The sequence below is a fragment of the Anoplopoma fimbria genome, chromosome 1 (assembly GCF_027596085.1).
Source record: "Anoplopoma fimbria isolate UVic2021 breed Golden Eagle Sablefish chromosome 1, Afim_UVic_2022, whole genome shotgun sequence".
Taxonomy (NCBI): Eukaryota; Metazoa; Chordata; class Actinopteri; order Perciformes; family Anoplopomatidae; genus Anoplopoma; species Anoplopoma fimbria.
Window position 1 is genome coordinate 17,669,740 of NC_072449.1, and position 26,999 is coordinate 17,696,738.

General features: G+C 41.5%; 2 protein-coding genes across 3 annotated transcripts in view; both read left to right on the top strand.

The window, feature by feature from the left end:
* Nucleotides 1–2,837, top strand: part of LOC129090329 (lissencephaly-1 homolog) — a 33,527-nt gene extending 30,690 nt beyond the window's left edge. For both annotated transcript variants that reach the window (XM_054597950.1, XM_054597959.1), the window contains exon 11: nt 1,061–2,837. In XM_054597950.1, coding sequence (XP_054453925.1) covers nt 1,061–1,134 — 74 coding nt within the window. In that variant the 3' untranslated portion in view covers nt 1,135–2,837. The remainder of the gene's footprint in view (nt 1–1,060) is intronic.
* Nucleotides 2,838–5,574: 2,737 nt separating this feature from the next.
* Nucleotides 5,575–26,927, top strand: mettl16 (methyltransferase 16, N6-methyladenosin). The gene is made up of 10 exons (XM_054599564.1): nt 5,575–5,738; nt 5,848–5,985; nt 15,030–15,217; nt 15,849–15,989; nt 16,248–16,363; nt 16,556–16,698; nt 18,983–19,052; nt 20,343–20,432; nt 25,075–25,248; nt 26,029–26,927. The coding sequence occupies exons 2-10, from the start codon at nt 5,858–5,860 to the stop codon at nt 26,716–26,718; spliced, it is 1,740 nt and encodes a 579-aa protein (XP_054455539.1). The 5' UTR covers nt 5,575–5,738; nt 5,848–5,857; the 3' UTR covers nt 26,719–26,927.
* Nucleotides 26,928–26,999: the final 72 nt, after the last annotated feature.

Sequence of the window (26,999 nt, forward strand, 5' to 3'; positions counted from 1 at the left end):
TATTCAGCGTCCATTGGCCAGTCGAGCTGGTTTCACAAATATCTGCTTTAGCCAAAGGTTGAATCGTTGTAAAGAAGCCCAGTGCTTCCACCGCTATGTGCTCAGTGTCCTGAGGGTTGCTGGCAGCTGGGGTTTAAGAGGTAGACGAGCACTCCAGGATTTTCCCGCCTCCCCCCTCCGTGTATCTGCAGCTTTTCAGCAGATCAAGGCTCGGTAACTCTCTTGAGGAGCTCTTCAGCCAACTTTTCCTTGGCAAGCCGTTTGAAACCCAGTCCTCTTAAATCCTCCTTCAACCAAAGAGGAAATCGCTGTGAGCTATTGATGTGAGAAACTCTGCAGCAGTGTGGAAAAGACAAAGCACCTTTGTTTGAAATCATTGAGGAAAAGAGAATTACATATTTTCCCCATTTTGATAAGCATTGTCCTGTGTGTATGCACAACACAATAACAAGTGCCTTCCCCAAAGGAAGGTTTTCATTCTGCATTTTCAATAGCCTGATATCAGACTGAATTGCTATTTCAGTTAATTACTCATTAACCAATCAGTAGTGAGCTAGCTGCATCAATCTCATCAACAATTCTGTCTGTTTTTGTGGCAATTTTTCATTATTTTTATGAATGCGGCTATTTTTCTTTGTCAGATGTAAATTGCCGTCAATTACTTCGATTTGAATTGTTGAAAAAAATTGAGATGTGGGCAAAGATTCAGAAATCTTATCCCTCTCATAGGTACAAGTGTTGTATTGGCCGCCTTTTATACTGATTTCTTCCCGACCATATTTGAACGATCGCATGGCGTCATAGATGCTCTTGTTAATTCAAACAGAGTGATAGTCAGGTGTGATGGTAAATATAGTGTATGCTGTGTTTACTGCAGACCAACAGCAGACGACTGAGTTAGCCCCACCGTTAGCATCTCGAATAACTCTCGTTTTAAATCTGACTGTGCTCTTATGTCTCTCTCTCTCTCTCTCTCTGAGGTGCATTCAGAGGTCTGTTGTATTGAAATGGATTTCCCTTTCTTTGGCTTTGTTCTGATGATCTTTTGTTTCTCCCACAGATTTCCACAAGGCTGCTCCCTACGTGGTCACTGGGAGTGTAGATCAAACAGTAAAAGTGTGGGAGTGCCGCTGATTTGGACCTTGGAGGATTGGACCACCACCCCCATTTACCCAGGCGCTTCTCTGGATCCCTCCTCCCCCTCCTGCCATCCCCCCACCCCCCTTCATCCCCCGTCTCCCCTCACCCTAACCTAAACCTCATCTCCACATCATCTCCGGCTGCACTTACCACCCTGGTTATTTACCTATCGCGCTCTCTGGTCCAATAACTATTGTCATTCTATGTAAATTATTCCTGGATGTAGATCGAGCTATTAAATGTTACACAAAAAAGTATTCTTGCATGGTAATCCAAAATTGTATACTGTAAATTTACATAACGTCTAGAAGTACCATAGGTTTACCACGGGGCTGGCCGTCTGTCACGCAGCCTTACCGACCAACCGAAGGCAGATGTTTTTGACTGGGTGTAAAATGTAGGGCACTAAAACCCCAATAATTTAAGAAATGACAGTGTCTTTATGTGTAAGATTTATTTTTGTCTATTTTTTTATTTAGGATTTTTTTTCTTTTCTGTTATTTCTCTCCTTCACTGTCGTAGTCTGTTGGTGCCTAGCTTGGTGAAACTTTCTGAGAGATGAGGCTGGAAAGGCATATATGATGCGATAAGATACGATTGTCTGTGGGGCTTTGTTATTGAAATAATCTGTAGCTTTATAACATCACTTCTCAAGTGTGCATACCATTTCTCTTCATGTGGAACTAGGTAATATTTTAATGGCTGTATATATATACGAATACTTCGAACTGTTGTCCTTGGACCACGGGGGCTTAAAAAAACAGCTTTGTACTCTTGTCATGGTGGCACATGAACCACTGCTAGGCTTTAGATAAATTATCCCATTTAATGAATCTGCAGCGAGGAATGAAAAGTCAAAATGTATAAAAGTGGCTTTGTGAGTAACCAAACTTGAGTTCCTCACATGAGGCCCAACGTAGAGAGAAAGTCTGTTTGGCTTCTGCGGTCAGTGAGCGCTCTGGGTCACAGTATCACCTGGGCAGAGTTCAGGGATTACACCTGATTCCTCTCCAGTACTTGACCTTTTGGTGTGTCTCCTGTTAGGAGATGATTTCCTGTGACCTTGCATGTGAGACTTTTGTTGAACTGAAGCCTCTCTCCACTTCTAGTCCCCTGCTTTTGGCGGGGTTTCGGTGTACCATAGGAATTATGTAGAGCCAGAAGATGCTCAGTTCTCCCATGGCGCCTTTGAAGGCCACAAATGGCAGCATTGTGTAAAATAAACCCGCTAAAGAGAAAAACATAACGGCATGATGAGGAGTCAAAGTGAGCCCCCCTGGGTTTGGTATCTGGGATGTGCAAAGATCTCTAATTTCTGAGGGGTGAAATATGTTCTGCATAATAAAAAAATAAAAAAAAAGTTTTGAGTAAAAAAAATAAATTTAAAAAAAATCAGTTTTCTGTGAAAATATGAAATGTAAATTTAGCTTGTTAAGAGATTTGGCAATTTTGTATTATCGCACTAAAGGATGAACTGGATGGGAATTTAGGATTAGTGTGGAAATGCTAGCAGCAGACATGCTAGGTGATCTGTGGATGCTGTTTGTCTGTAGAGGGGTCTGATGCTGAGGTTTTTGTGTTTTTTAAAGCGCTCCTCATTGTAAAAAGAGGCTGTGGCAGCTCCTGGATCAGACTCTCTGTAAGGGGGAGAATGCAAAAAGCCTGAGCAGCGAGCATCTCTACAGGCAAACCCCACAGATCACCTCACACGTGTTCAAACGTCTTCTGAGTGGCTTTCCTCAAATGTTCAGCTTTTGATCTTTGTGGAGCTGTAACTGAAAGACTGGAAAATAACTGTAAACCAGTCCATGCTGTAGAAACAACCATTCCACTCCCCTTGGAGGACAAAAAAAACAATGAAACATCTTGCTTCTAACTGTAGCTGACAAGGTGATTCATTAATCTTGCACATCCCTGTTTTCACTAAATCTTTGGTCCTTTTAATGATGACCAAAGGCAACATTGAAATTTAATGATGTTGATAAATGCATAAACGTATAATTTCTGATTTAGCCTTTTCATTCCAATGCAGTTCTTGGCTAATAAAGAATTCCACTGCTTAACTGGTCTTCTTATCTTCGCTTCTTTGGCACTTTTTCTTTCTTCCTGCGTGTACTGGATGTGGTGATCTGCTGCTCCTGCTAGTGGCTACTGTGAGCCTGACGTGACCTGTTGACATGCACCAGAAGCAGAGCTGTCAGAACAATCTCATTTTAAAAACCAATTGGTTTGAATAGTGGTTTTGAGGAGATTTACTTCTCTGCTCTCTTGCTGAGTGATGGTTAGATGAGAACCTTGATACAACACTAATACATGGATTTTAAATATGAAGCCGGTTAGCGTTGCTTAGCATAAATACCACAAGCTAAAATTAAAGAAATTCTTAGAAACGGCAAACACTGATACGATTTAGTTGATTTAACAGATCTGTAAAACTAAGTTTCCCCACAAAGAATCACACAAAAACTCTGCTGTAAATCTTGTGTTTACCAGAGATGTCATTCAAAATGAATAAGCGTTCAAAATTGAATAATCAAAACCACTCAGCTAAAATAAATCTCAGCTGAATAGGACCAAAATGACAGATTAGCCGACTAAGAAGCTAGGAAGAAGGGAAACTAGCCTGGCTCTTTGCAACAAAATCTTCATACCAGCATTATGTATTGTTTGTGTAATCCATATAAAAAACGACAAACGACGTTTTATGTGCTGGCTGTTTTTTTTTTTTTAGTTCAGCAAAAATGTAAAGTCTTGAACAAAATAAGTGAACACGGACAATACTTTAAGAAAATTGTGAATTAATAATTTCCCCAGTAAAATACAAATGTATTGCACAAACATGAGTCATCAATCCCCTCTTCAAACCAAACTCTCAGCAAGAAAGCGGACAAGCGTACTTCCCAAATTATGAAGCTCTTCCTCTTCCATTGCTGTGGCCTTGGTCGACTTGGCTTGATAAGTTCAGACCGCTCTGTTCGCTGGTTGTAGAAAAGGTTGGTTTTGTTGTGTGTGGTGCTATTTGACGGAGGTTTAACTCCTCCTCTGTAAATGCAATGGGATTGTGGCAGACTAGGATGTCCCAAAGGAGAAACCCTCTCTTTCAGGAAATATAACTCATGTCTCCCTTCGGTGTGTGCCCCTTTACAAAGGTCTTATTTTTTCTACCAGCTGTTTTCTCTGTCCTAACTTCTGAGGCAAAGACTTTGGGTGGTGAATCGGCTAATTTTGTAGTACAATTTGGCGTGAATAATGAAGATGCCTACGTGTTAAATGTTCTAGCTGAAGCCAAAAATGGAGACATTTGTCAGTACAATCTGGTTTATCTAGAGAAATCAGCCTCCTTTGTTGTTAATCATGACGCTAGTCTCCTTGGATCACACTATGACATGCCAGACCATAAAATGTAAATTAAAAACGTACTCCCTCACTTGATTTTACTCAAGGAGGTGGTCAATGAAAGGTCAGGATGATGTGTGTTCCGTTTCTTTTGTAAGAATCTGTGGAAAAAGATACAACACAGCTGCTGGTGTTGTGGGCAAGTGTGTGCCCTGATGAAGAAAATCCCCCTTTTTGCCATTTGCAGGTCCCAAGCAATCCCTGTTCTGCTCTGGTCCGGTGTGTGAAGGGACTGACAGACTTTTTTTTGACTGTCTGTGGGTCGTTTCCACCTGTGAACCACATCCGAGGGCTTCAGACTGCACAACAAGCTCCTACAGGAGAGCTTGTGATGTTTTCGCCACTACGGTCTCACTCTTCACTCAGCAAACTGTTAACAATATACCTGGATGTCATTATTGTTTGCGATATAATAAAAGAAAAAAAAATCTGCATTTGTAGTGTTGTTTGTTATTGTACTGAAGGTGAATTTTATTTTAAATAATAGTATGTGGGGACAAAGTTGAGCAAAATGTCCCACCAGTGAGTTAAAGTACATTTAAATGCATGGCAAATAATATTATTATTAAGTGGTGACAGAGGGATTTATTTTAGTGTATTTTTTAAAAATGAAAATGGATCCTAAGAATAATAAAAAAAATAGTTAATGGCAAAGGAAGGTACAACCAAAGCTTTTGTGTGGTAAGAAAACGAAACAAAAATAAAAACACAAGAACAGTAAATGATGAAGAAGAGAACTTTTCTAGAAAGTTGCATGAGTATTTTTTTAAGAAAAATAAAAAATAATTCACAGATAAACAGCTTTAAGAATTGTTTCTGATTACTTTTGTAAAAGAGATGACTGAATAATAAATCTTAAACTATTTTTTTTTTCCAAAAAGGTTCCGTTAACAACTGTAAAACTGTTTTTTCCGTATAAATCATCTAAACATCCAGAATAAAACCAAAGTAAACTCAAATAAAACCCATGCTGTGTACATGGGGGAACCTTTTTTCTTTTTTTTTTTCTATGACGTCAACACGCATTTGCGTAGCGCGGTGACGTCGCAAACAACCAGGAAGAGAGTTACAGAAAGTGAACAACGTTTTGTCAACGTGAGTTGTGTGAGCTTTCTCTACTCATCTGTTTAGTCCAACAAAGTTCCCACCGGTCGGGACATAATCACAGGTTCATCACCACACGGACGAGACTACAGCACAAGGTAGGCAGGCACGAATACTGGCTCCATGGTAGCTCAAAGGGCAGCTAAGTGCTCCCAACGAGCACCCCGGTCCATGCTGATGTCTCCTCTTTTCCCTCCATTTAATCAGGGCTGTGCTCATGGCTCTGAATAAGTCCATGCATCCCCGGAACCGCTACAAAGACAAACCTCCGGACTTCGCTTACCTGGCCTCCAAATATCCAGACTTCCAGCAGCACGTGCACACCAGTCTCGCGGGACGACCTGTGTAAGTACCTGTGTGTGTGTGTGTGTGTGTGTGTGTGTGTGTGTGTGTTTGTGTCCCAAATCTCTAACTATTACCATACGTTAAATGGACATATGGGAGCAGACCGTGGTCACATAGCAGCTCTGTTTATTTATTTTTTTATGCATAAACAATCTATTACCTGTCCACATACTTTTGGACATCCTCATCTTTGATTTTTGCATCTTTGTATTGACGGAAATGGAAGAACTTTTCTTGGTTGCCGGATATTGTGTTTGTTGTTACTTTGCAATCGTTTTGTTTTTTTCCCCCACTAAGAAGATTTCAGGGACAGAAATGTCCAAATGATGGGTGTGTGGATAGTGTGTTTCATAATAGGATGCTCCTGGGTCAGAGCTGGGTTGAATGAATGCCCCAACTTGATGGCAAAAATTTCAGGAAGGCCCATTCCTGTTTTAACATGCCCTTGTGCACTTTGCCAGATCTATGGGGAAGAATGTCTCATACTGTAGTAACTGCTTTTAATAGTTTCAGACTTCACCAATTCACAATCATAAGGGATGCACTGATCTGATGCACCAAATTGATATCAGGGCAGATACTGATCTTTTCAAGCTGATTGGGTATCAGCCACGACGGGATTGAACATCATTATTACAGTCAATGTTTGTTCTTTTTTTTTTTTTTTTGGTCCTTGTCACTATAAAATTCAGTGTTTCCACTTTCAGATTCATTCATTCAGTCATGGCCGATCGCCAAGTTTCAGCATCACAGCGATCCCTGTCCACATTCCAATGAGCTCATTACACACTGCGCCATACAGATTTTAAATATGGTAAAAAAAAGAGCTGATATATATTTTTAAAAATTGGATTGAAGCATCTCTAATAATTTTGACTGGGGAACTCCTCAAAGGTCAGACATATCCGACTTGCCACTTAAAAACATGGAAGAGCCTTGAAAGCAGACAGTTATTATGGTTCGTCATGGCAACCAAACTCCATCTAAATATAATGGATATAGTGCTATGTTGGAAATGCACAATATTTTAACCCTACACAACCAATTATCAGTTGTTTGACGATCGCTCTCATGTATTCAACATTGGAATTCCTACCTATCCATCTCATGTAATGTGTTGTGCCACATTATCACCCGACACCAGTGGCCGACCTCACTGATGCTCTTGTGGCTGAATGGAGTTCCTGCAGCCAGCTTCTGAAATATAATATATAAAAAACATTGTGGAAGGCCTGAAACCAGACGGGTGGAGACTGTTAGCAGCTTAATAAGGTCCACGGTTATGTAAGGAAATGTTCAAGATTATCATATGGGTCTAATGTTCAGGTTTCCACATGTTTTTGGCCACATTATTAAAATACTGAGGTGGTGTACAGAAACACCTTTTCACCAGTATGCCAGAGTCGAGCCCTGAGGACCCCATTCAGCACCGCTCGTGCCCCAGCTGACTCAGTCTGAGCTTTAGTGCTCATTCAGCTTCTGGCAACAGCAGGACGACGAAGCCTGGACAAATGATTAATGGACCCAACATCAAAGTTTTTTCCTTTTTCTTTTTCACTCCATCCTCTGTTTGCTGCTCCCTTTATTCATTAGAGAGATTTCTCAAAGTATGTGTGAGTGACAGTTTAAAATTAACTCCCAATTTTGAAAATAGGTTGGTGTGTCAATCAAACGCTGCCCTGTAAGCTTCGTGTGCGTGTGCGTGTGTGTGTCCGTCCATCCCAGTGAGATGTCATGATGTGAGAAAGTCCAGGCAGGAGAACAAAGGAAGAGTATGTCTGGTGGGGATGGGACATCAAACAGTGTTGGCTAATAATTGCTGCTGCTGTGGAAAGAAACTGGAATTAGATTTAATAAAATGAAAAGTGTTGAGTTTTTAAACCTGAGACAACAACCTAGATTGGATGGGTGGACAGAAGAATCACAGAGGCCTTTTGTAAATAAGTCATACTTTATGACACTTTCTTTGCATGTTTTTCTAATTCAGGTAAAGCACAGGTGTAACTCATTTATAAAGCCTGCATTGAATCCAGGTGTGTCAGTGTGAGGCCCCTGTCTATTAATGTGCATGCTCACATCGTTAATGATATTACCTACACCTGTGTTTTCTCTGCTGTTGAAATTTAACAGTCTACAGTTTATCACAATATCCAACAATTACAGTTATCAGTGTTTCTCCAGTAATCAGAACTTTTTTCTAGACAAATTAATTGAGTCACATTTTGTGTTAATTACCAAACCGTATACATAATAATTTTGAATTTATCCAAGGATATGGGGGAGGTGGGGTTATTCTAACATTACCTGCGCTATTCAGTGAATTTAATCCCATCCATGTGGGTAAATTGACACCTTCGCCCTGGTAATAATTACAGTTGCAATTACCTACTGTTCTTCTGCGAATCTGCTGATCCGCCTGTATTTTAAATCCCGTCCAGAGGGACGTCCTTGAATTTTAAAGTGAATCTCTGCTGCTTGTCCTCCTAATTTGTTTTTTCTTTAGCCATGTCAAATTACTTTTGCCTCTTCTGCTGTTCAGGGCGTTTTGCTGCAACTTATGCTTCCGGTTTATGTCGTAAACAGTTTTATTTTACCAACTAATGTCTCTCTTTTGCCAATAACCTATAACTGTCAAGTACAGAAAGTTAGCATCAAAGGCTTGATCCAATTCTTCCACTGTTCAATTAAATGTTTCCCAATATAGATAATAATTTTGCTATTTCTTTTAGGACTTTCTTTTATCTAAACAGTGTTCTTATGCATTTAATTATTGTTATTAATGGGAATTTGGTATTGGCATCGCAACTCAGGTGCTATACTGGCACTGGTAATACTTTTATTTATTTTAGTTAAAAACACACCCAAAATAGCATTTAGCACGATTTATTTTGGTTAAGTAGGTCTAGTCTTTTTAAGCGAGACATGTCAGCTTGTCTCTTTTTTTTTTTTTTTTTTTTTTTAAATCCTTTTCAGTTGATTAAAATGTCTGTCAAAACAAAGCAAAATCCCATTGATTGTAAGAGCAGACAGTTATTGTGAGACTTGTTTCGGAGGTCTGCTGTTCATCTGTCAGGACGGAGACGCTCTCCTCCCTCTTTGTTTGGGTTTTATTAAACAGGTACCTCGTCCGCTCAGTGAGGTAATCACTTGCTATTGTCTGTGTTATGCAGATGAATGCCGACGTGGTGTCACTGCAGCAAGTCTGAACATCTGTGTGTGAATGTGAACATATTGGTGTGGGCCGATCCTTTGTGGTTGTGAGGTGGCCAGTCAATCATCCTACAGCGGGCCGAGCATGTGCATGTGTGGGCACGCTGTAGAACTCGCCTGGATGTCCGTCTGTGACAGGTGTTAATTATCACTTTGTAGTGTCTCTGTCAGTCTGTGGCTCACAGACAGACCGACAGACAGACAACAAACAAAGGGCTGGTAGTGTTTGGGCTGGACAATCAATGTGGAAATTTAGACTATTTGGGAAGTTGACAACTAAACAGAAGCTATGTTGGCCTTTATTTGTAGACAACAAGGAAATGTGAAATGACATTGTAATTATATGTTTGTTGCTATTAGTAACGCAGACTAGGTCTGAGCGATGTGGCCAAAATCTTCAATCTATCACAAATAGCATGTTTTCGGGTATTTAAAAAAATATACAGTCTATTTAAAGTAACCACAAGGTTAAGCCTACTTTTGTATACTATGTGAAATAAATATTTGACAAATATTTTAAAAAGTACTGAGTATTTTCTCTCTTTATTAAGAACTTTAGTGCAAAATGAACACATCCGTTTCATGTAAAATTATAGAGAAAAAAATATATATATTTTCAGCCATACACTGGCGATGTTTACATACATGCACTCAAATACAGAGCAATCAGATTAATACAATGGGTTTTATTTAAGAGTTTGATCAGATTTTCAAGGTTTTGAGTTTGTATATGCTTGTTATTATTAATTAAGATAAGTTTATTGTGTATCACAATATGTCAATATATATGATTTCATCATGATATGATTCCATTGAAAGATGATAAATAATATGGAATTATGGACGATTCTTAGGAGACACTAGCACTTGCAAAGAAGTCTGCTTACACTCCCTTTTTAAATAAATAGGTTCAGTAGTACATTGCACACTGATCAGACATCGACTGGAGTCAGTTGTCCTCTTTGCCTGCTGCATAAACGGATGTCCAGGATTTGTGTCTCCCTTCGTGTGTGGTACCAGCTCTCGTGAGCTGTCTGCAGAAATTTGGCTCTTTTTTCCCCCCCATCAGTCTGCCATTCCATCAGTTGAGGGATTAGTGTGGTTTTGTATTTCCCAATGTATTCATCTACTGGGTTTTTTAAGTATTTAATCGGTGAGTTAGGGCTGAGAGTAATCTTGGGGAGACACTCATTCAATCCTCAGGGGAGATACGTCTCCCTTCATTTAGGGATCGTCAGTGTGGAGGACTGATAGCGGTGGGCAGAGTCGAGCTCAGACCAGAGGCAGCAGGAGAAACAATATGGGGGATGTGATTGGGATTTAAGTGAGGAACAGATAAAATACAAAAAAAAATCTGAATTCTGATTGTTTCAGTTTTTGGGGGAACGAGAAGGGGGGGCTCAGATCAGCCAGTTAGAGGGGTGGGACTGGGAGGCATGAATGGGTATTAAAAATGCAACAGCCTGAGTGACATTCAATTCGGTAGTCATATTTTGTATCGGGATAAGACGCGTTCATCTGTGGAAGGGATTTCCACTTCCGTAATTAATGAAATGTTCAATTTTCACACCAGTTTTATGTTCAGAGATTTATTATTTAACATGTTCTCGGCAATAGAAGAGAAATGAAGGAACAACTTCGACCTCTGATGCCACATTTTAACTTGATAAATCAGCAGCACTGGAAAGCCCAGCGGTTATTACCATGCAGATCATTTTAACTATCTGATGGGACAGAGATGAGGGAAACTCACTGCCTTGGACATTATTTTTACATATTTCACTTACTGAATCTGCTGTGACTGCTGTGCCGTGGCCTTTAATATCCATGCACAACCATCATTGATCTGAAAACCAGTTTATCATGAACAGATTAGATCCCATTAAATAAACGCAAGTGATTAGTTGTTGGCTGATGAGCTAACTTCACCACCAAACCTAAACACAAGATATTTTTCTATTGCATCCGTCTCTTTTATCACTAAGATCAAAATGGCATTTCAAATCACATCTTGTGGTTTTTGTTTCCACAATCATAACTCCAACACTGTCGTCTTGTCTGATATACTGAGATCATCTTCTATATTGTTGGAAATTAAAGTGATATTTGTTGACTGTTAAACTTCAGTTCTTGGGGACAAATGCTCCTCCACTCCTCCACCATAAGTGTTTTATGTGTATTTGTTTTTGTTTAATCAATGAGCTCATCCTTGTCCTCCAGGTCTTATTTTGTGTTTTATGTTCAATTTTAAATGTTGAAAAAATAAAAGTAAGAAGTGACTACTTGCAAAACTTCAGTAAACATTTTATTCTACAAATAAGACATAATAACTAATCAGAGAAACATCTAGAAAAAACATTATTTCACCCATAATTGCTGGATGTTATTAAACTTTCAACTAGTCATTTGTTTTTTAACACCATCCGCATATCTGCAGAATTGCCAAAAATATCACTAAATGAGCTCAGAGATATTCAAAGTCTAGCTTGAAATGTGTTTTAAGTGATGCATTCATTCCTGCTCTTGTGAGGGAATAAAAACACCTGACACGAAAAAGAAGTTGCTGCTAATCAGCACAAAATGTTTTCCCACCACACTGAGAGTGAAGTAGATGTACCTTGAAGGTCACCTCTCTGTGGACAGAGATTGAAAGAGTGTGAGTGTGAGTGTGAGTGTGAGTGTGTGTGTGAGTGTTTTCATGTTGATCATCTAGTGTGGAGGTGAGAGCAAGCTGTTTGTCTCAGCAGTAAACTTCCCTCTGGTCTACTGATGTCTTTCTCTTCATCCATCCAAACCAAAGTCTTTCCTTCTCTTCATCACTTAAATCTCTTCCTCTTCACCTTCGTCTCACTATCTCTGCTCCTTCACACCTGGTCCAGCTGTTTTACCTGAACGTGAGCTGTAGTACAGTTTTGAGCTTTGACTGAACCCCTCCTCCATACACACACACACACGCACACGCACAGTATATTAAGTCTCATCACAAGTTTTTTCATCTAGGTTTGTCCCACACTGTGTCCCGTCGGCCACAGTAATGTCGTAAGCACGCAGCGTTGCACCTACGTGGCAGTGCAGACGTAAATCGCGGGCACTCTCACGCTCCGTCTGGTATCAGCCATTGCTCCAGCGTGGCCGGATTTGCGTGCTCTCCTCATCTGTTCAGTAGGTGGGGTTGCCATGGAGACGTGGCGTTCGCAGTGCTGCTGATGGGAGTGATGGGAGTGATCGGTCTGCATTGCACACAAACACACCACCGTATACACGCACGCACGCACGCACACACACACACATCCATCAGGAACTAAAAATAGAGGGCTGGCCTGAGCAGCTTCCTTCTCTGAATATTGATCCTCATCTAATGATGCCTCAGAGGAGAAATGAAAGAGGGCAGAATAATCTGAGAGAGGCGAGCTTTCATTTTGGGGAAGAGTGAGTGTTATGCTGATGTATCATTTCTCCCTCATTAGCTTAATTCCTCCCCTAAGCTAAGGACCATTTTTAAAAAGTGCAATTTTTTTCACTGGTTTTGTCTTTTGAAAACGTGTCGTACATCCCGAAGGGAGAGCCAGGTGTTCGTTTTCCTAGCGGAGGTCACACTCCTTCAGCCACTGATTAAACTGGACCATTAACCTAATATGTTCATTAGGTGAAGAGACACAGGGTTAGATTGATTTCAGGCTCTACAGGTAAATCGCTGCCCATTTATATCCAACTCACACTGGGAGCGTCGTTTGTCTTTGTTATCACTCCTGAGTGAAGATGCAAAGGTCAATGAACAGAGACTTTTCTTTCATTTAAATGTTTTTTTATGGCCTTTTATGCCTTTATTACTCGGCCGGCAGTAGAGAGATTATACAAAATGAGGGGAGAGAGAGAGCCAACATAAATCCCCAGCCATGAACATTGTGGCCCACGATCAGCCCCTAAAACGAGGCCCCCTGTGTTTTACGTTACTTTCACACATAAACTTCAGTTCAGTCGGTCTAAGGAATAAAATTATGTATTGCCAAAATACATGGAGTAGGACACAAACCCAACACACGCCTCACTGGCACCTGAAACAACACAGGATTGTTATCAGTCCAAACACTTGCTTAAAGGTTCATTGTGTTGTACCTGTCCACCTGTTTAAAAGAAATAGGGGTCTGCATTTCACCTCTACTGCTGGGTCCATACAATCTAAATTTGCAGTAATCAGTAATTAAAACTACTAACCGATCTATACACAAAATTCAACAAAACTGCTGAAACTCTGGGAGATGATCAGATTAACGTTGCTATCTTGTAATCTTCTCGTGCAGCGTCGGCCTATAGTTTACGTCAGCCATCTGTGTGTGACAATGACCGATGCTGTCTGGTCCGTACATGCTTTGATAGTTTGTTTATTTGATTAAATCAAAACTGGGAAAAGAGAGAAAACAAACTCTACGTCTTTGTTCTCTGGGCTGAGTGCAGACTGCATGCTACAGTGGCATTGCGATCACTGAGTTGGGTTAGTAGACAGGAAAAATGTCAATTTGGATTACATTTTGTGAGTTGTGAAATATCACCAAAGAGGAGCTGAATACTGAGAGATAAACACTTATTATTGTGTAATTGATTAATGGAAATAAATAAAAGCAATATCAGAGCTGCTTTGGTTTTCAGAGATATAACACCATCTCTACCAGCAGTACATTTTTTTATTTATTTTTTGCTCACAACACACTGGTGAGGTGCCAGACGCTGCCATTACCAGGATGTGTCTAATTACATCTGCCAAGGTGCGAAAGCGCTCAGCAAAGCTTTAATTATACCTATCTCGCCCACTCGTTCTGTCTGCCTCACTACTGCCGGCTTGTGTGACAGCTGAACTCCTTAAACATGTCGAGAGGAAACACGGGAGAGCAGTGCGAGTGGGACCGTGGATTGGGAGTAAAAACGTGGGAGGTCTACACACCGTGAAAATGTGAATTTCATTGTCATTAGCGAGGGATTGTTGAATTGATGGGCTGCTTATCTCCCTATTGTCCCCGTGTGTGTGTGTGTGTGTGTGTGTGTGTGTGTGTGTGTGTGTGTGTGTGTGTGTGTGTGTGTGTGTGTGTGTGTGTGTGTGTGTGTGTGTGTGTGTGTGTGTGTGTGTGTGTGTGTGTGTGTGTGTGTGTGTGTGTGTGTGTGTGTGTGTGTGTGTGTGTGTGTGTGTGTGTGAAGTAATGAGTTTCAGTGCAGAGAGCTGCAGCAGGCTGGAGGGCAGAGGGTTAATGAAGTGCAGTATTAAGAGCAGTTTGGTAAATTGCTAGCAGGTCGCCTCAATGATAAAACGAGAGGATCAGCATGTCACTAAATTGAAATCATCCTTAAAGGGAAATATTGGTTTTATACAACATTGGTTTAATTCTTGTAGCTTTGGTGACCGTTTCTACCGGTAATAATGATTATCAGGTTAACGCTAAACAAACTTATTTGCAGGAGAGAAAAAAAGGTGAACAGTAGAGTTACAACCCAAACTCTCTGTTCTAAACTTCAATCTCCATGGCTGGAAATGTTAGAAACTCTTTTGGATAATTCTTTGAGAAATTTAAACATATTGGTTGATTTTTGTTTGTTTGTTTTTACACTACTGATTTAACAAAATAAGACAAAAATCTGAATGTGAAATGTTGTCTAAAACAAAAGCAGTTTTGTAAGAAATTACAATTTAATTAAAAAGATATGAATACAATCAAAACAGTTGGAATAAAAGCCAAAACCACAAAAATAAGCCCCAAGTTTTAATAAACCTGAATTTTCCTTTGTGTTACTGTAGGGTTCGATGCTAACATGAATTCATTCGGCCATGCTTGTTGCTCCTCTAGTGTGAATTTCAAAGAGCCGGAGGCGGTGCGAGCGCTGACCTGCACCCTTCTGAAGGAGGACTTCGGTTTGACCATCGAGATCCCTCTGGAGCGCCTAATACCCACCGTCCCGCTCCGCCTCAACTACATCCACTGGGTGGAGGACCTCATCGACGGCCAGAAGCAGCCACGCAGGGGAATCGACATCGGTACCACCACCACTCTTTGTCTCATTTGCTTCACATCTTTTACTGCGTGTGCGATTGGTCAGTCAGTTTACATTTGAGACCCCTGCTCTTGTTTATTCAGGATGTGGCTTCCAGCAGCTCAATGTGGCACACAAAATGTTAGTTGGTGCTTCCAGCTGGTACACATGAGCCCAGCCATTCCCAGTGTTCCCAGCAGTCACCAGCCAAAATCCTCACCCGCATGTCACAGCGTGTTTGCCGTTCTGTCAGTCAGAGAAATGGCTAGAGAGAGAGAGAGAGAGAGAGAGAGAGTCCTCTTTAGGACCTCAGATCAGTGATTGACGACCCTGAATCTTTCTGTAAGCAGATTGAAGCTGTCTGCTCCCTGATGGATCACCACTGGGTGTTTCCTTTACTAACTGGTGCCACTTATCTGAGCCTGGACTGACTTGTGCGTCTGCGGTTTTTATTTTTATACGTGGGGGATTTAATAAAATGAGCTGGAACTGACATTTATTGTCCATTATAATCGCTTTACCATGTACTTAAAACCAACATATTTCCATATTGGCCAATGAAACACATAACCATTCATCTTCCTGTTGAACACACATCCTCAAGCTGCCAAATTTATGTGTGTGTGTTTTCTCAGGTACTGGTGCGTCTTGTATCTACCCCTTACTGGGAGCCACAATGAACGGCTGGTACTTTCTGGCCACAGAGGTGGACGACATCTGTTTTGACTACGCTACGAAAAACGTGGAGCAGAACAACATGTCTGACCTCATTAAAGGTAAATGTGGTCCACTCATCCCGAAGGACAATGAATCTCACGACATTAAACTGCTGCATTTAAACCGCAGCCTCTCAGTGTAGTGCTGTCAGATTTTTTCATTTAGATTTTAACCCGTTTCTGTCATGATAGTCAACTTTTATGTGGGTCAGCCGGAAGTTGCACATTGTTTAAAAGCCATTGACATTTTATTAGTTTTTCCCAAGAGCTGTCATGTTAAGCTAAAACATTGCATTTACAAATCCCTCTCTTTCCTAGTTGTCAAAGTCCCTCAGAAGACTCTACTGATGGACGCCTTGAAAGAAGAGACAGAAATAGTGTACGACTTCTGCATGTGCAACCCTCCTTTCTTTGCCAATCAGCTTGAAGCAAAGGTGAGTGTTTCCGTTCTTAAACTTTTTACTGGTGTCTTGTCCTGAACATTTAAAATCAAAATGGATAAACTTTGTTGAAGTTTTGCTTTTTGAGCGTAAACACTGCACTTGTTGACTGTTTGTTTACACGATAGTAACAGGCTTCTAATAGGATTTTAGCTTAATCTCTGTCTGTCTTGTTGCTCTCTCCAGGGGGTAAACTCCAGGAACTCACGGCGACCTCCTCCCAGTTCAGTTAACACAGGCGGGGTGACGGAGATCATGGCGGAGGGTGGGGAACTTGAGTTTGTGAAGAGGATCATTCATGACAGCCTGCAGCTCAAGAAACGCTTGCGGTGAGATAAATAGCCGGACGTTGACCTTCAAAATGAAACCGGGCTCAAACATGATTTCTTCGCTTAGTTGTTGGTGTATTTGTTAAGTAGACTGTACATATATTCAGAGCTACACAGCTACATATCTGAAGTGGCAGATGGATGAACAAGAGCACTAGACTTAGGTTCTCTTTGGCGAGGCTTTGGAGAGGTTTTAATGGCCGCTGAGAGCACCAGTGAAGGGGAGACACCAAGAGGTGAAATGTGCAGATGGGTCGCTGCACATTAATGGAGCTGTCACCTGCATTGGGTTTAATGATTCTGGCACAAGCTTACCCTGTACTGCATCCGGGAGCCCACAGGGAACAGCTGTGTTTGGGTGGGTGGGGGTGTCTCCAGCGGCCGTCACTTTACCCTCCCCCGTTACCAGGGCTGTCACCGGGGCAGCAGAGTGAGACACGGATAGAGGGAGCTGCAGAATGGGGCTATTAAAGCTGATTAGACATGCCACCCCTGCTTTGCCGTGTGTGTGTGTGTGTGTGTGTGTGTGTGTGTGTGTGTGTGTGTGTGTGTGTGTGTGTGTGTGTGTGTGTGTGTGTGTGTGTGTGTGTGTGTGTGTGTGTGTGTGTGTGTGTGTGTGTGTGTGTGTGTGTGTGTGTGTGTGTGTGTGTGTGTGTGTGTGTGAAATGCGTCACTGGAAAGATGAGCGCTCCTGAGAGGGACCGATCTGAACACCTATCGGCTCCTGTGTGGCTCTATGTTGCAGTCAAGTAGCAAACAAAGGAAGTGAGAAGGAACCCAGTCATTTCTTAACTGGTTTGATGCTCAGGCCAAACCAACCGGAGCTGGCTGTCACTCCCAAATGCATGCTGGGACACCAGAGCCACCAGGTGTCCATGGAAACCCTGCCAGCTTCCCCAATTGGTCCTTTGAGACACCCTCACCCCGCCCGCCCTGCTCCTTGTTCACTCGTCTTTTCACTGAAGTGTAATTAGTGTCAGATCGGGGCGAGACACCTTTCTTCCCAGTTAAACACACATCCAAAAAACCCCAGTTAGAAACGAGGTGATACTCCTCATTTATCATGCCATTGATATGAAAATTGCCATCTCTGCTAATAAGATTGTAATCATACATGCTTCAATAGAGAATGTGGAAGCCAATGCAGCTGCACACACTCTAGGATGTTTGAAAAAGCTGCCGGTGGAGGAGGGAAGCCGGGGGGTTGCTCCGAGTGTTCCTCCCCACTGTGTCGAAAGTGGGGAACATCTGTGAATATTAGAGCTGTTCAATATTTCATTTTGTCAGCCGATGATGGCATGTTGCTCTTCCCTCCCCCTTCACCCCCTCTGGGAATCTTCAAACCTCCCTCACCTGATAACAAATCATAGTACTTTCTCCGTCAATCACAAGTCAAAACAATTTTTAGGTGGGATTTCTTCTACAGTCGTTGGGTGGGACTCTACGTTTATATATATTGTAAATTCAGGAACATAGCTATTTACAAGGGCTTAGGTAAAATCAAGAGTCAGAGGTCCTTCAACCCAAAAGGAAAAAAAGAAATGCAATACTCTGCACTACTATACTATATATTCATATAAATCTAAACTTGTGTCAATAGCTGTGTTATTAATGTGCTAACCTTTTTTCTTGTGTCAGAAAATAGTGAAAAAAAGACAATCAAAATTTCCCTGAGCCCGAGGTGCTGTCTTCCAAAGATATTCAATAAGTAACTACATGTGACTAAGAAAACACATCTTAGTCTCACTTTTCAGTGGCTTTTTGATTGAAAAATTACTCTGAATATTTTTTATTAATTGTCTTCTGATTGTATAATCCACTGATTGTAAAAAAACAACAACATAGATTGCATTTTACCCCAAAAATCAGGAGGCAGAAGTACAATTCAATAAATATAATGGGCTTTAAACAATGTGTCGTGAAAACTAAACAAACCTTGACATGGTTTGTGAATATTGACCAGCTTCCTTCTAGTCCGACTCCCTGATGTGTTTATCTTTCCTCCATCTTCCCCGGCTGGACTCTACTTCTTATTGATCAAGACTAACCTCGCATCTGTATTGCACAGCAGAGATTATAGATCAGGCCTCCACCAAGGGACAACTTCAAAACAGCTTTTTCCTCCACTCTGGACTGTACACATACACACAGATGTTTTTCCTGTCTCATGTTTTACTTTTTGTGTTTGAGTTGCTCACCTCGGCTCGTTTGATCTCTGCTTGATAGCTCATGCCCGCTAACATCGTGGCTCGCAGCTGGTTAATATGGATTTGTCTTTCTGCAGGTGGTACAGCTGCATGTTGGGGAAGAAATGCAGCTTGGCACCTTTGAAAGAGGAGCTGAGGAAGCAAGGAGTGAGTACCAACCGAGGCAATCACACAAATACATCTGCATCCTCTGAAATCAATGAGTTACGAAGCATCCACGGCGTTTGATCTCAGTCTGCTCGTGCAGGAAGGTGCCCCTTCTGTGCCGGCTTTGATAATGGCTTGTTAAAACAATCTTTGCCTCCCCTCTGAAACCACAACAGTCTTCTGGGACGTTGTATTGACGCTAGAAGCAGACGTTTGTCTTCGTCAGAGCAGCAGACACGAAATAAAACTCATCAGCTCTTTCTAATATGCCCACTAAGCTGTGTCACAAACAAGCCATGAAGGAGCTGATTTCTGTTAGCGCTGCATGACTGAGTCACACACCACTCTGTAGATAACATGCATTAGCCTCATTAGCTTAGCTAATAGCCCAGCACATGACTCCTGACTGCTGCAGGCCTCTGGTCCTGTGCCAGTCACCTCCCTCACATGCTCAAAAGAAAACTCCACCTGCCAGCCCTCAAAGCTCCTCCAGAGGTTTTTTTTCGGGGGGCTGACACTGTTCATCAGCGCGAGTGCAGCTTTGGCAAACGTCCAGAGAGGAGACAGTTGCCTCTTTTTAAAGTGTGTGTAAACAGAAACCCGGCCTAGTTAATATGCTAATGCTTTTATCACCCATTACTCTATTTTCTCTCCAGTGTCTCCTCATCTCTCCTTGTGTTTTTTTAATTTAGCAAATGTGTATGTCTCAAATACAGAGCTCTTTGACCTCTGACCTTTATCTCAGTGACCCTCCTCCACTTCATATTTACTGAAGCAGTCCTGAGAGACACTTAAAGTGTTCCGTTAGCACGAGGGGTTTTCACACCACATGGGAGTATTTTTCACATCCTGGATCTATATTTCTCACCCACAACTAGAGATGTGGAGCTCACTGAAGCCAAAAGTCACACAGCAGGAAAAATCCTTTCAGGGATGAAGCGTCATAAAGTCATATTCTTGGTCTGTGGAAAATGATTTGGTTATGTAGATCTGTTTTACATTTTATCACATACTGTACAAACTAAAAGTTCAGCCGTCTAGTTCAGTGACTCCAGCTGTTTTAGGGATGGAATAAAGTTTGTTATTTTTATTAATCGAAAAGCGGGTGAATCAGATTTTTGAGCAAATGTGATGCAAAAAAGTTTGTCTGCTGTGATGTCCATGTTATTCAATGTTTTGCTTATCACGTCGTAAACGTAGACACTCAAACATTGTTGCCGTTGAAGTAAACTGAAAGTGAAATCGTGCTGATAACATCTGATTACACCTTGTATTTTCTTTTGTTCTCAGGTACCTAAAGTTACACACACAGAGTTCTGCCAGGGACGGACGATGCGATGGGCGCTGGCTTGGAGTTTCTATGATGATGTGATTGTTCCGGTAAGTCTGAGCTGATTTTATTTCCCCTGATGCACTTGAAGAACTCCAGCCCTGTTGCACACATTACAGTGTAGTTGAGTGTAAAGTGGATAATAAGTTCGGTACCGATATGCATTGATACTACCAAGAAATAGACTTCATTTGGTACTATATTTCAACACACTTATAATCTCAACATTGTCTGCCATTTTGCTGCTTGAACTGGATATTTCCAAAATCCCAAAGCCTCCTCAATTATGCACTACATATATCCTCTCGCCCCTCTCCACACTGGTCCTCTTTCCCTCTAGCACCGTTCCATTAGAAGCACTTACCCCCTTCTCCTCTGGGGAGATGTTTATGTGGATTTTAACATGCTGTATCCAGGCAACAGTTGCCAGGGCAGGTATGTGTGCATACACACCGCACCGTTGTCTGGACAGTGAGAGAGTTGGCGATAAAATAGAAAGCAGGGACATTGAAGAAGCCACAACAGCTAAAGGCTAATATTAATGTTAATGTGGTGATGACAGATTAAAGATGAAGGAAAGTGGAGGCGGTCAGCAGAGGCTGTGTGACGACAACGGTTTGTGTTGCATCGGTCTCCTCTCTTTTTTGACCTTTTCAGCATAAAAGCAGTTGTGCAGAATGATTGGCCTACTTTTTCTCCTGCGACCCTCCTCCTCCACTTTGACGCATATCCACCGTCATTTAAATATGAGAGCTGCTCACCATCATTACAACGCAGACCCCTAGAGTGTGTGTGTATGTGTGTGCGTGTGCGTGTGTGTGTGTGTGTGTGTGTGTGTGTGTGTTTACATGACAGAAGTTTCTGCATGTGTAATTCCTTGTATGGTTGACTGCCCAATTCTGTCTGCATGCGTGTGGTCCTATGGACGTCTGGTATGTATGTATATATGTATGTGCTCATTAATGTTACATATAGACTATAACATATGTGACATGCATGCAGACGTGACCTACTTCGACATCTTATTACCAGGTCAGCCTGCAAACTACTATTACCACCTTTACTTTATAATCATCTTCACTTTCTACCTGCCGTCTGGTTTGTTCTGACTTGATTCAACCACACAGGTGACAGATTTTCTTTAAAGTGAAACTCAGGCTACAGCTAATAAACCTAAATCTTAGAATTCACAAGGTTGACTTATATCTTACCTCCATAAGTCTTCTTCAAAACAGAACTGTGTACAAAAATGGACTGATCCTGCTTTCAAGGGAAACTCCACCAATTTAACACGTCAAAGTTTATTAACAGGTCTTGGGAAGTACTTGTGCAAATGTGAGAAACATATAAAGCATTATGTGTGGTAATGTGTGAAGACTACATGTATGAAAATGAAAAAAAATGGTCAGAAAGAAGACCTCTGTAGCCTGCTTAAGGCTACATTAGTCACTACTAGCATAACCTATACAAATCTCTGTCTGAACTGTTTGTAGTTGAGGGTTGTGGGTAATGTACAATATCTCTGGTTCTGTTGAATCTTTTTTGATTCCATCTGGAGTCTGATGTTATGGAGATGCAATGCTATATTGATGGAGTACTTTTTATATCAATACCTTGTTGTAGCTTTTATACTGGTGTCTGTCTCTTCCTCGTACAGCCTCCCCAGTATATCGTCCCAGACAGGCTTAAGTTTAGTGCAGCTCCAGCAAACAGAAGTATGATTTGACCACAGAGATTCCTGTATAGTCGTTGAGTACTTGACTTTTGATCAAATGGGTGTTTTGAAGAAATTCAACATTGAATTCTACTCTTTAAAGGCAGCATAATATAAGATATTCTCATTATCGAGAGGGAAAAGATGCAGAGGATGGATTTATTGGACTGAAAATAAAACAAGATGCAGATAAAGAAATCCAGCGAAAACAGACAAAGGGATAGAGACTGTGGATGGAGAGATTAGAGCACATGTAGTGAGAATAGACGGAGGAGGCCAGGCTTTATCTGAGCCTGGAGGCGTGCTGTTGCTCATCCAGGCCTCTGGCAGGAGAGGGTTCAGAGTTCAGGAGTCCATCCTGGGGGTTTGGGGAATTGACAAGAAGGAAATGGGGGTTGCGAGAAGATGGGTGATAAGAGTATGATTTACAATGTTTGCCTGAAGGTTAAATCTGCAGCATTTTGTTTTGTGTGTGTGTGCGTGCCCACTGACATTTCTGGAGAGAACAGCTCTTATTGGGCTTGTAAGCTTTTACTGTGTCTAGTTTTTAAAATTAGGCCAGGCTTTTATTGTGGGGTTGTCATTTACCCATATTTTGTATTTGTGTGTGTGTGTGTGTGTGTGAGAGAGAGTGTATGTGTGAGAGGGGGGGGGGGGGGGACCCTGCAGTGAGGTGAGAGTGTGTAAGTAGGTTTAATAATGGAGTGAAAGAGCAGCAGAGTCAGAAGTGGATGTGATTCTGTGGGGGTTTCATATAAATTTGTACACATGAGGGTTTCATGCTCTTTGTCAGTGAGGCTATCTCTTTATCCGTGCATGATGACTGTGTGTGTGAGTTCATACACTAATGTATTTGGTGCAAGAATCTGTGTCAAGGAGGCTGCATACAAACAGACACGTTTGGCTTGATGGATTTCTATTGATTTCCTCTCCTTGTACAATGAGCTGCAGGGCTTTCAGAGCGTGGAGGGAAAAGGGGGAAGAGACGTCTGTGAGAAACAATAAGAAAGAAAAGAAGCTCTAACAAGCAACCAAACAGGGCAGTGTTCATTGTCAACACATTAATTGAATATGTCCATCCCTTCTAAACATGCATCTACAAGAACTGTTATTTCAACAAAAAAATTATCAAGATTGAAACACCTGTTATTGTGAGTGAAGATGAAGCTTTTGTTCATTTACATTAAGCTAATGCAGGAATCAGCATTTATTTACTATACTTTATTTCAGATTCCTCTGTTATTCTTAATAGCATTTAGAGAAAGAAAAACGAATATATATCACATTCTATAATACATTTTTTTATTTTTTATTTTTTTAAATCCACAAAGTCTTCCGATGCACTAATAATGAACGAGTAATCAAAAGTTTAGTCTCAGATCAGTGCAGCAGTGTGAAGGTCACAGTCTGCTCCTTCCCTCAGCTGTTTGTAGGTCAGTCGGCCATGCTGTCTGCTCTGTCACAGTAGAGTGCCCCCCCCCTCTGTCTCCCCACTTTCAGTCAGCCTGCAGTGACTCGCCAGTGCAGCTCCGACTTATTTGCTGCAGTGGACATGAAGGGTATTATTGCTGCAGAGTGTTTTATTCAGACTCGGTTGGTTGATGACCTCCATCGCCATCACAGCATAACATTAGAGGGGATTAGAAATAAGGAACGCTGTTTAAGTCACAGCAGGTTCAGGACCGGCTCATGTGGTTTGAGCGCCCTCTTGTGTCTTCTGTCTGACCACCAATAATCATCACAGCTTAAAGTATCAGCTCATAAGATCAGTATACTCCATATGTCATGGTGTTTTGGGATTGGGTTGTAAATGATAGTTAGGCTTTTGGAAGAGGTTCTGGCTGCTTCATCATAAATGTACTTAAAAATGTTTCATCGATATGACCCCTCCAATCACTACATGCATAAACTGGAAGAATAAAAAAGACAACACCGCTCCTTCTTTGCTGGATATCGACTATCCATTGTTCTCACACCAAGAATTTCAGGAAAGACCCTTGCAGTTTTGACATTCATCATATCCATAAAGACTTCACTTTATTAGGTTTCTTTGAAAACCCAAGAAAAGAAGACAAGTAAATATTTATAATAAGTTTTCAATTCATAGATATATATTTTAACAAAAAAAAACGTATTGTGTTGAATTCCCAAGGACCACTTTTTAATTTGACTAACAAAAAGGCTATCAAGCCAATTAAAATTGGAATGCTTTAGATTTTTGGGGGAAAATTGTGTGTACAAATAAAGGATATGAAACTGCTTTCAAAATATTAGACAAAAGTTAAATGTCACACAGTTAGATAGTTCATATATTGCTCTTGTGGTTTGTGGTAGCTAAAATCATAACAAAACATGGATACCTGACAGAGTTTGAGTTGATGGTTGAATCTTACTTGTAGTTCTGTATTTTCACAAATATCACAGGTGAGAAATATGACATGTATGACTTTGTTGAAAGATTTGCCTTTTAGTTGAAATCAATTGTCGAATTGTTCAAACATGTTACCTGGGTCAAAAGCCTTTGTCTCTCTGTGCCAAGAAGATGCAGTGCAGCTTGCACTTTAGTGAGAAGCACTGCCCTCTGTAGGCAGCCTGGTTCTGGAGGTAGTTAAAGCTACTACAAGGAACTTTCTTTGTGTTGATTTTGCACGTCCCTGTCGACAAAAGTGGCAGTGTTTTCGAGCACCGAGGACCCTTGGTACAAAAATTCCTTTCTATTGTCATGTATTTTTTACCATCTGATTGATTAAGGATGAATATTTTCGTGAATGTTTGAGAATGTGCGTATCATTGCAAAATAATCTTGTTGACTGTGGTTCCACATGTATCAGCAGCTCTGTTTCTCTTTTAGACTTTACCTTTTTAAAACTGGTTTAATTTGCATCCATTTTGTTGTGTTTTGCATGTCAAAAACCAGAATACACCATTAAAGACTACTTTTTTCATTTTCTCATGATCCCTCTCCCTTTTTGTCTCAGTCTCCTCCGAGTAAGAAGCGTAAACTGGAGAAGGTGAAGAAGCCGCTGTCGTTCACGCTTCCAGAGGCGGGACTGAGGGAGCTGCAGGTCAAAGCCTCGGCTTTAGGCAGAACCGCCCGCGGTCCGGTGGACAGCGTCACCGCTCTGCTGGAGAAAACACTCACTGACCTGCGGGTAAGCTTCAGGGCTACATTACCACCGTTAGAAGAGGAAAAGTTAACGCAAGGTTAAGCTTGAGTCTTTCTAAACTTGTAGACATTACTAGAGTTTAAATGTTCTCCGTCAGATTCTCCGAGCTCCTTTCACTCATTTTGATTTGAACAGTGGAAAGTTTTTCTTAAACACAACAGTGTAAGATACAACCAGACGTGTCCATCTTTTCTGTGATCAGCTACTTCTCGCTGCCGTTCTCTTCCACTCATTTTCCATAACCTGTGTAGCATTTCAATGGCAACACAAGCCTTTAATATCTTATCTGTAGATTTGAAATGAAGCCATCAGCACATCACAAAATCTGCTTAATCAGACACTGATAGCACTGTGCTTTCCTACGCTGTGACAAGAGTGTGTGTGTGGATGAAGCATTAAGTTAAGTTTTCCATATTTAGCGGCTGGCTAGTTAGCTTATTAAGATAGCAAGTCTGCACAGTTTTCTCTGCAGAGTCGGAGACATTGCTTTTATGGGAGCCGACATGATCTGCTGACTAAACCTGTCACCACATAGGTCAGCTATGTGTGTCTCTTCTTCAAAATGAATGGCAGAGTGCAATTTACCCCCCTGATATTGTGTGATACTTTAAATCAGTTCCCTTGAGAATAGGAACTCAATAAATAGTTGCATCTGTTAAAACTGAATTTGAATTGGGTGCTTTTGACGTGAATCGTACATCTACTGCATCATACATCTCCAGTAAACATCATCATTAGTCAGACTGTCTTCATGTGGCTCTGCAGGTGCTATACAAGCGTGTCCCATGTGGAAAGCAGGAGCAGAGCCTCTTTCTCACAGCTGTGGAGAACACCTGGATCCACGGACGACAGAAGCGGCGAGAAGGGTCGCGTCAGCTGCGAGAGCTTCCCAGGGCGCCTCACCGTGCTGGAACCAGCTCTCAAACCAGCTCTCATACCACTCTGGCCCCAGCTGCTGCAGCCACAACCCCAGCATCTCAAACCCAGTCTGCCTCCACACAAAACAGCAACAGCCAGGATGATGGCGTTCCAAACAAAACTACGTCTGCACAGGAGCCAGCTGGTCAGCAGGAGCCAGCGGAGCAGATGGAAAATGGCGCCTCTTCAAATGAGACAAGGAAAGATGTAACACGTGACCTAACGGCAGAACAGGAGGAGGTATTAGAGAATGTACCAGGTGAAGATGTGGACATGATGTCTTCTACCTGCACAGACGCAAGGCAGGAAACCGTCCCACAGGAAACACCTGCTGCAGCGGGTGAACCCCCCTCTAAGCGACCCCTGAGCCCGGCTGCAGTCGACCACTTCCTGTTTAAGTGTCTGCTGAACGTGATGCCTGAGGAGAGCGATGTGGTGATTGAGATGCACTGGGTCGAAGGTCAGAGTAAAGACCTGATGAACCAGCTGTGCACGTACCTGAAGAACACCCTTTTAAGGTCTGTCGCAAAGCCCTAAATGACCAAAAATGTCTTCTTTATATTCATTGAATTCTTTATTGGTCATTGACTTCTGGAGATATATTCCAGTTGATAATCAGTAGTTTACACCACTGTCTTGTACTTGGTCAGTTTACCTTTTCAGGTAATACCTACTGTATATTGGTGGTTTTCTTGTGCTCGAATTTGTTGAAACATTTGCAATAAATGTTTATTTTTTTAACATGATATCTACTTCATTGTGCATCTGTTATATACAGACAGTACTTTTGGCAGTGTATTTTATTTTTTTTACGATGC

What these genes read in the sequence shown, in the direction of transcription:
- mettl16 (XM_054599564.1), top strand. Translation starts at nt 5,858, where the DNA reads ATGGCTCTGAATAAGTCCATGCATCCCCGGAACCGCTACAAAGACAAA. An exon ending in AGGAGCTGAGGAAGCAAGGA is followed by an intron (nt 19,053 to 20,342) that starts GTGAGTACCAAC and finishes TTTTGTTCTCAG; the next exon opens with GTACCTAAAGTTACACACAC. An exon ending in AAACACTCACTGACCTGCGG is followed by an intron (nt 25,249 to 26,028) that starts GTAAGCTTCAGG and finishes GTGGCTCTGCAG; the next exon opens with GTGCTATACAAGCGTGTCCC.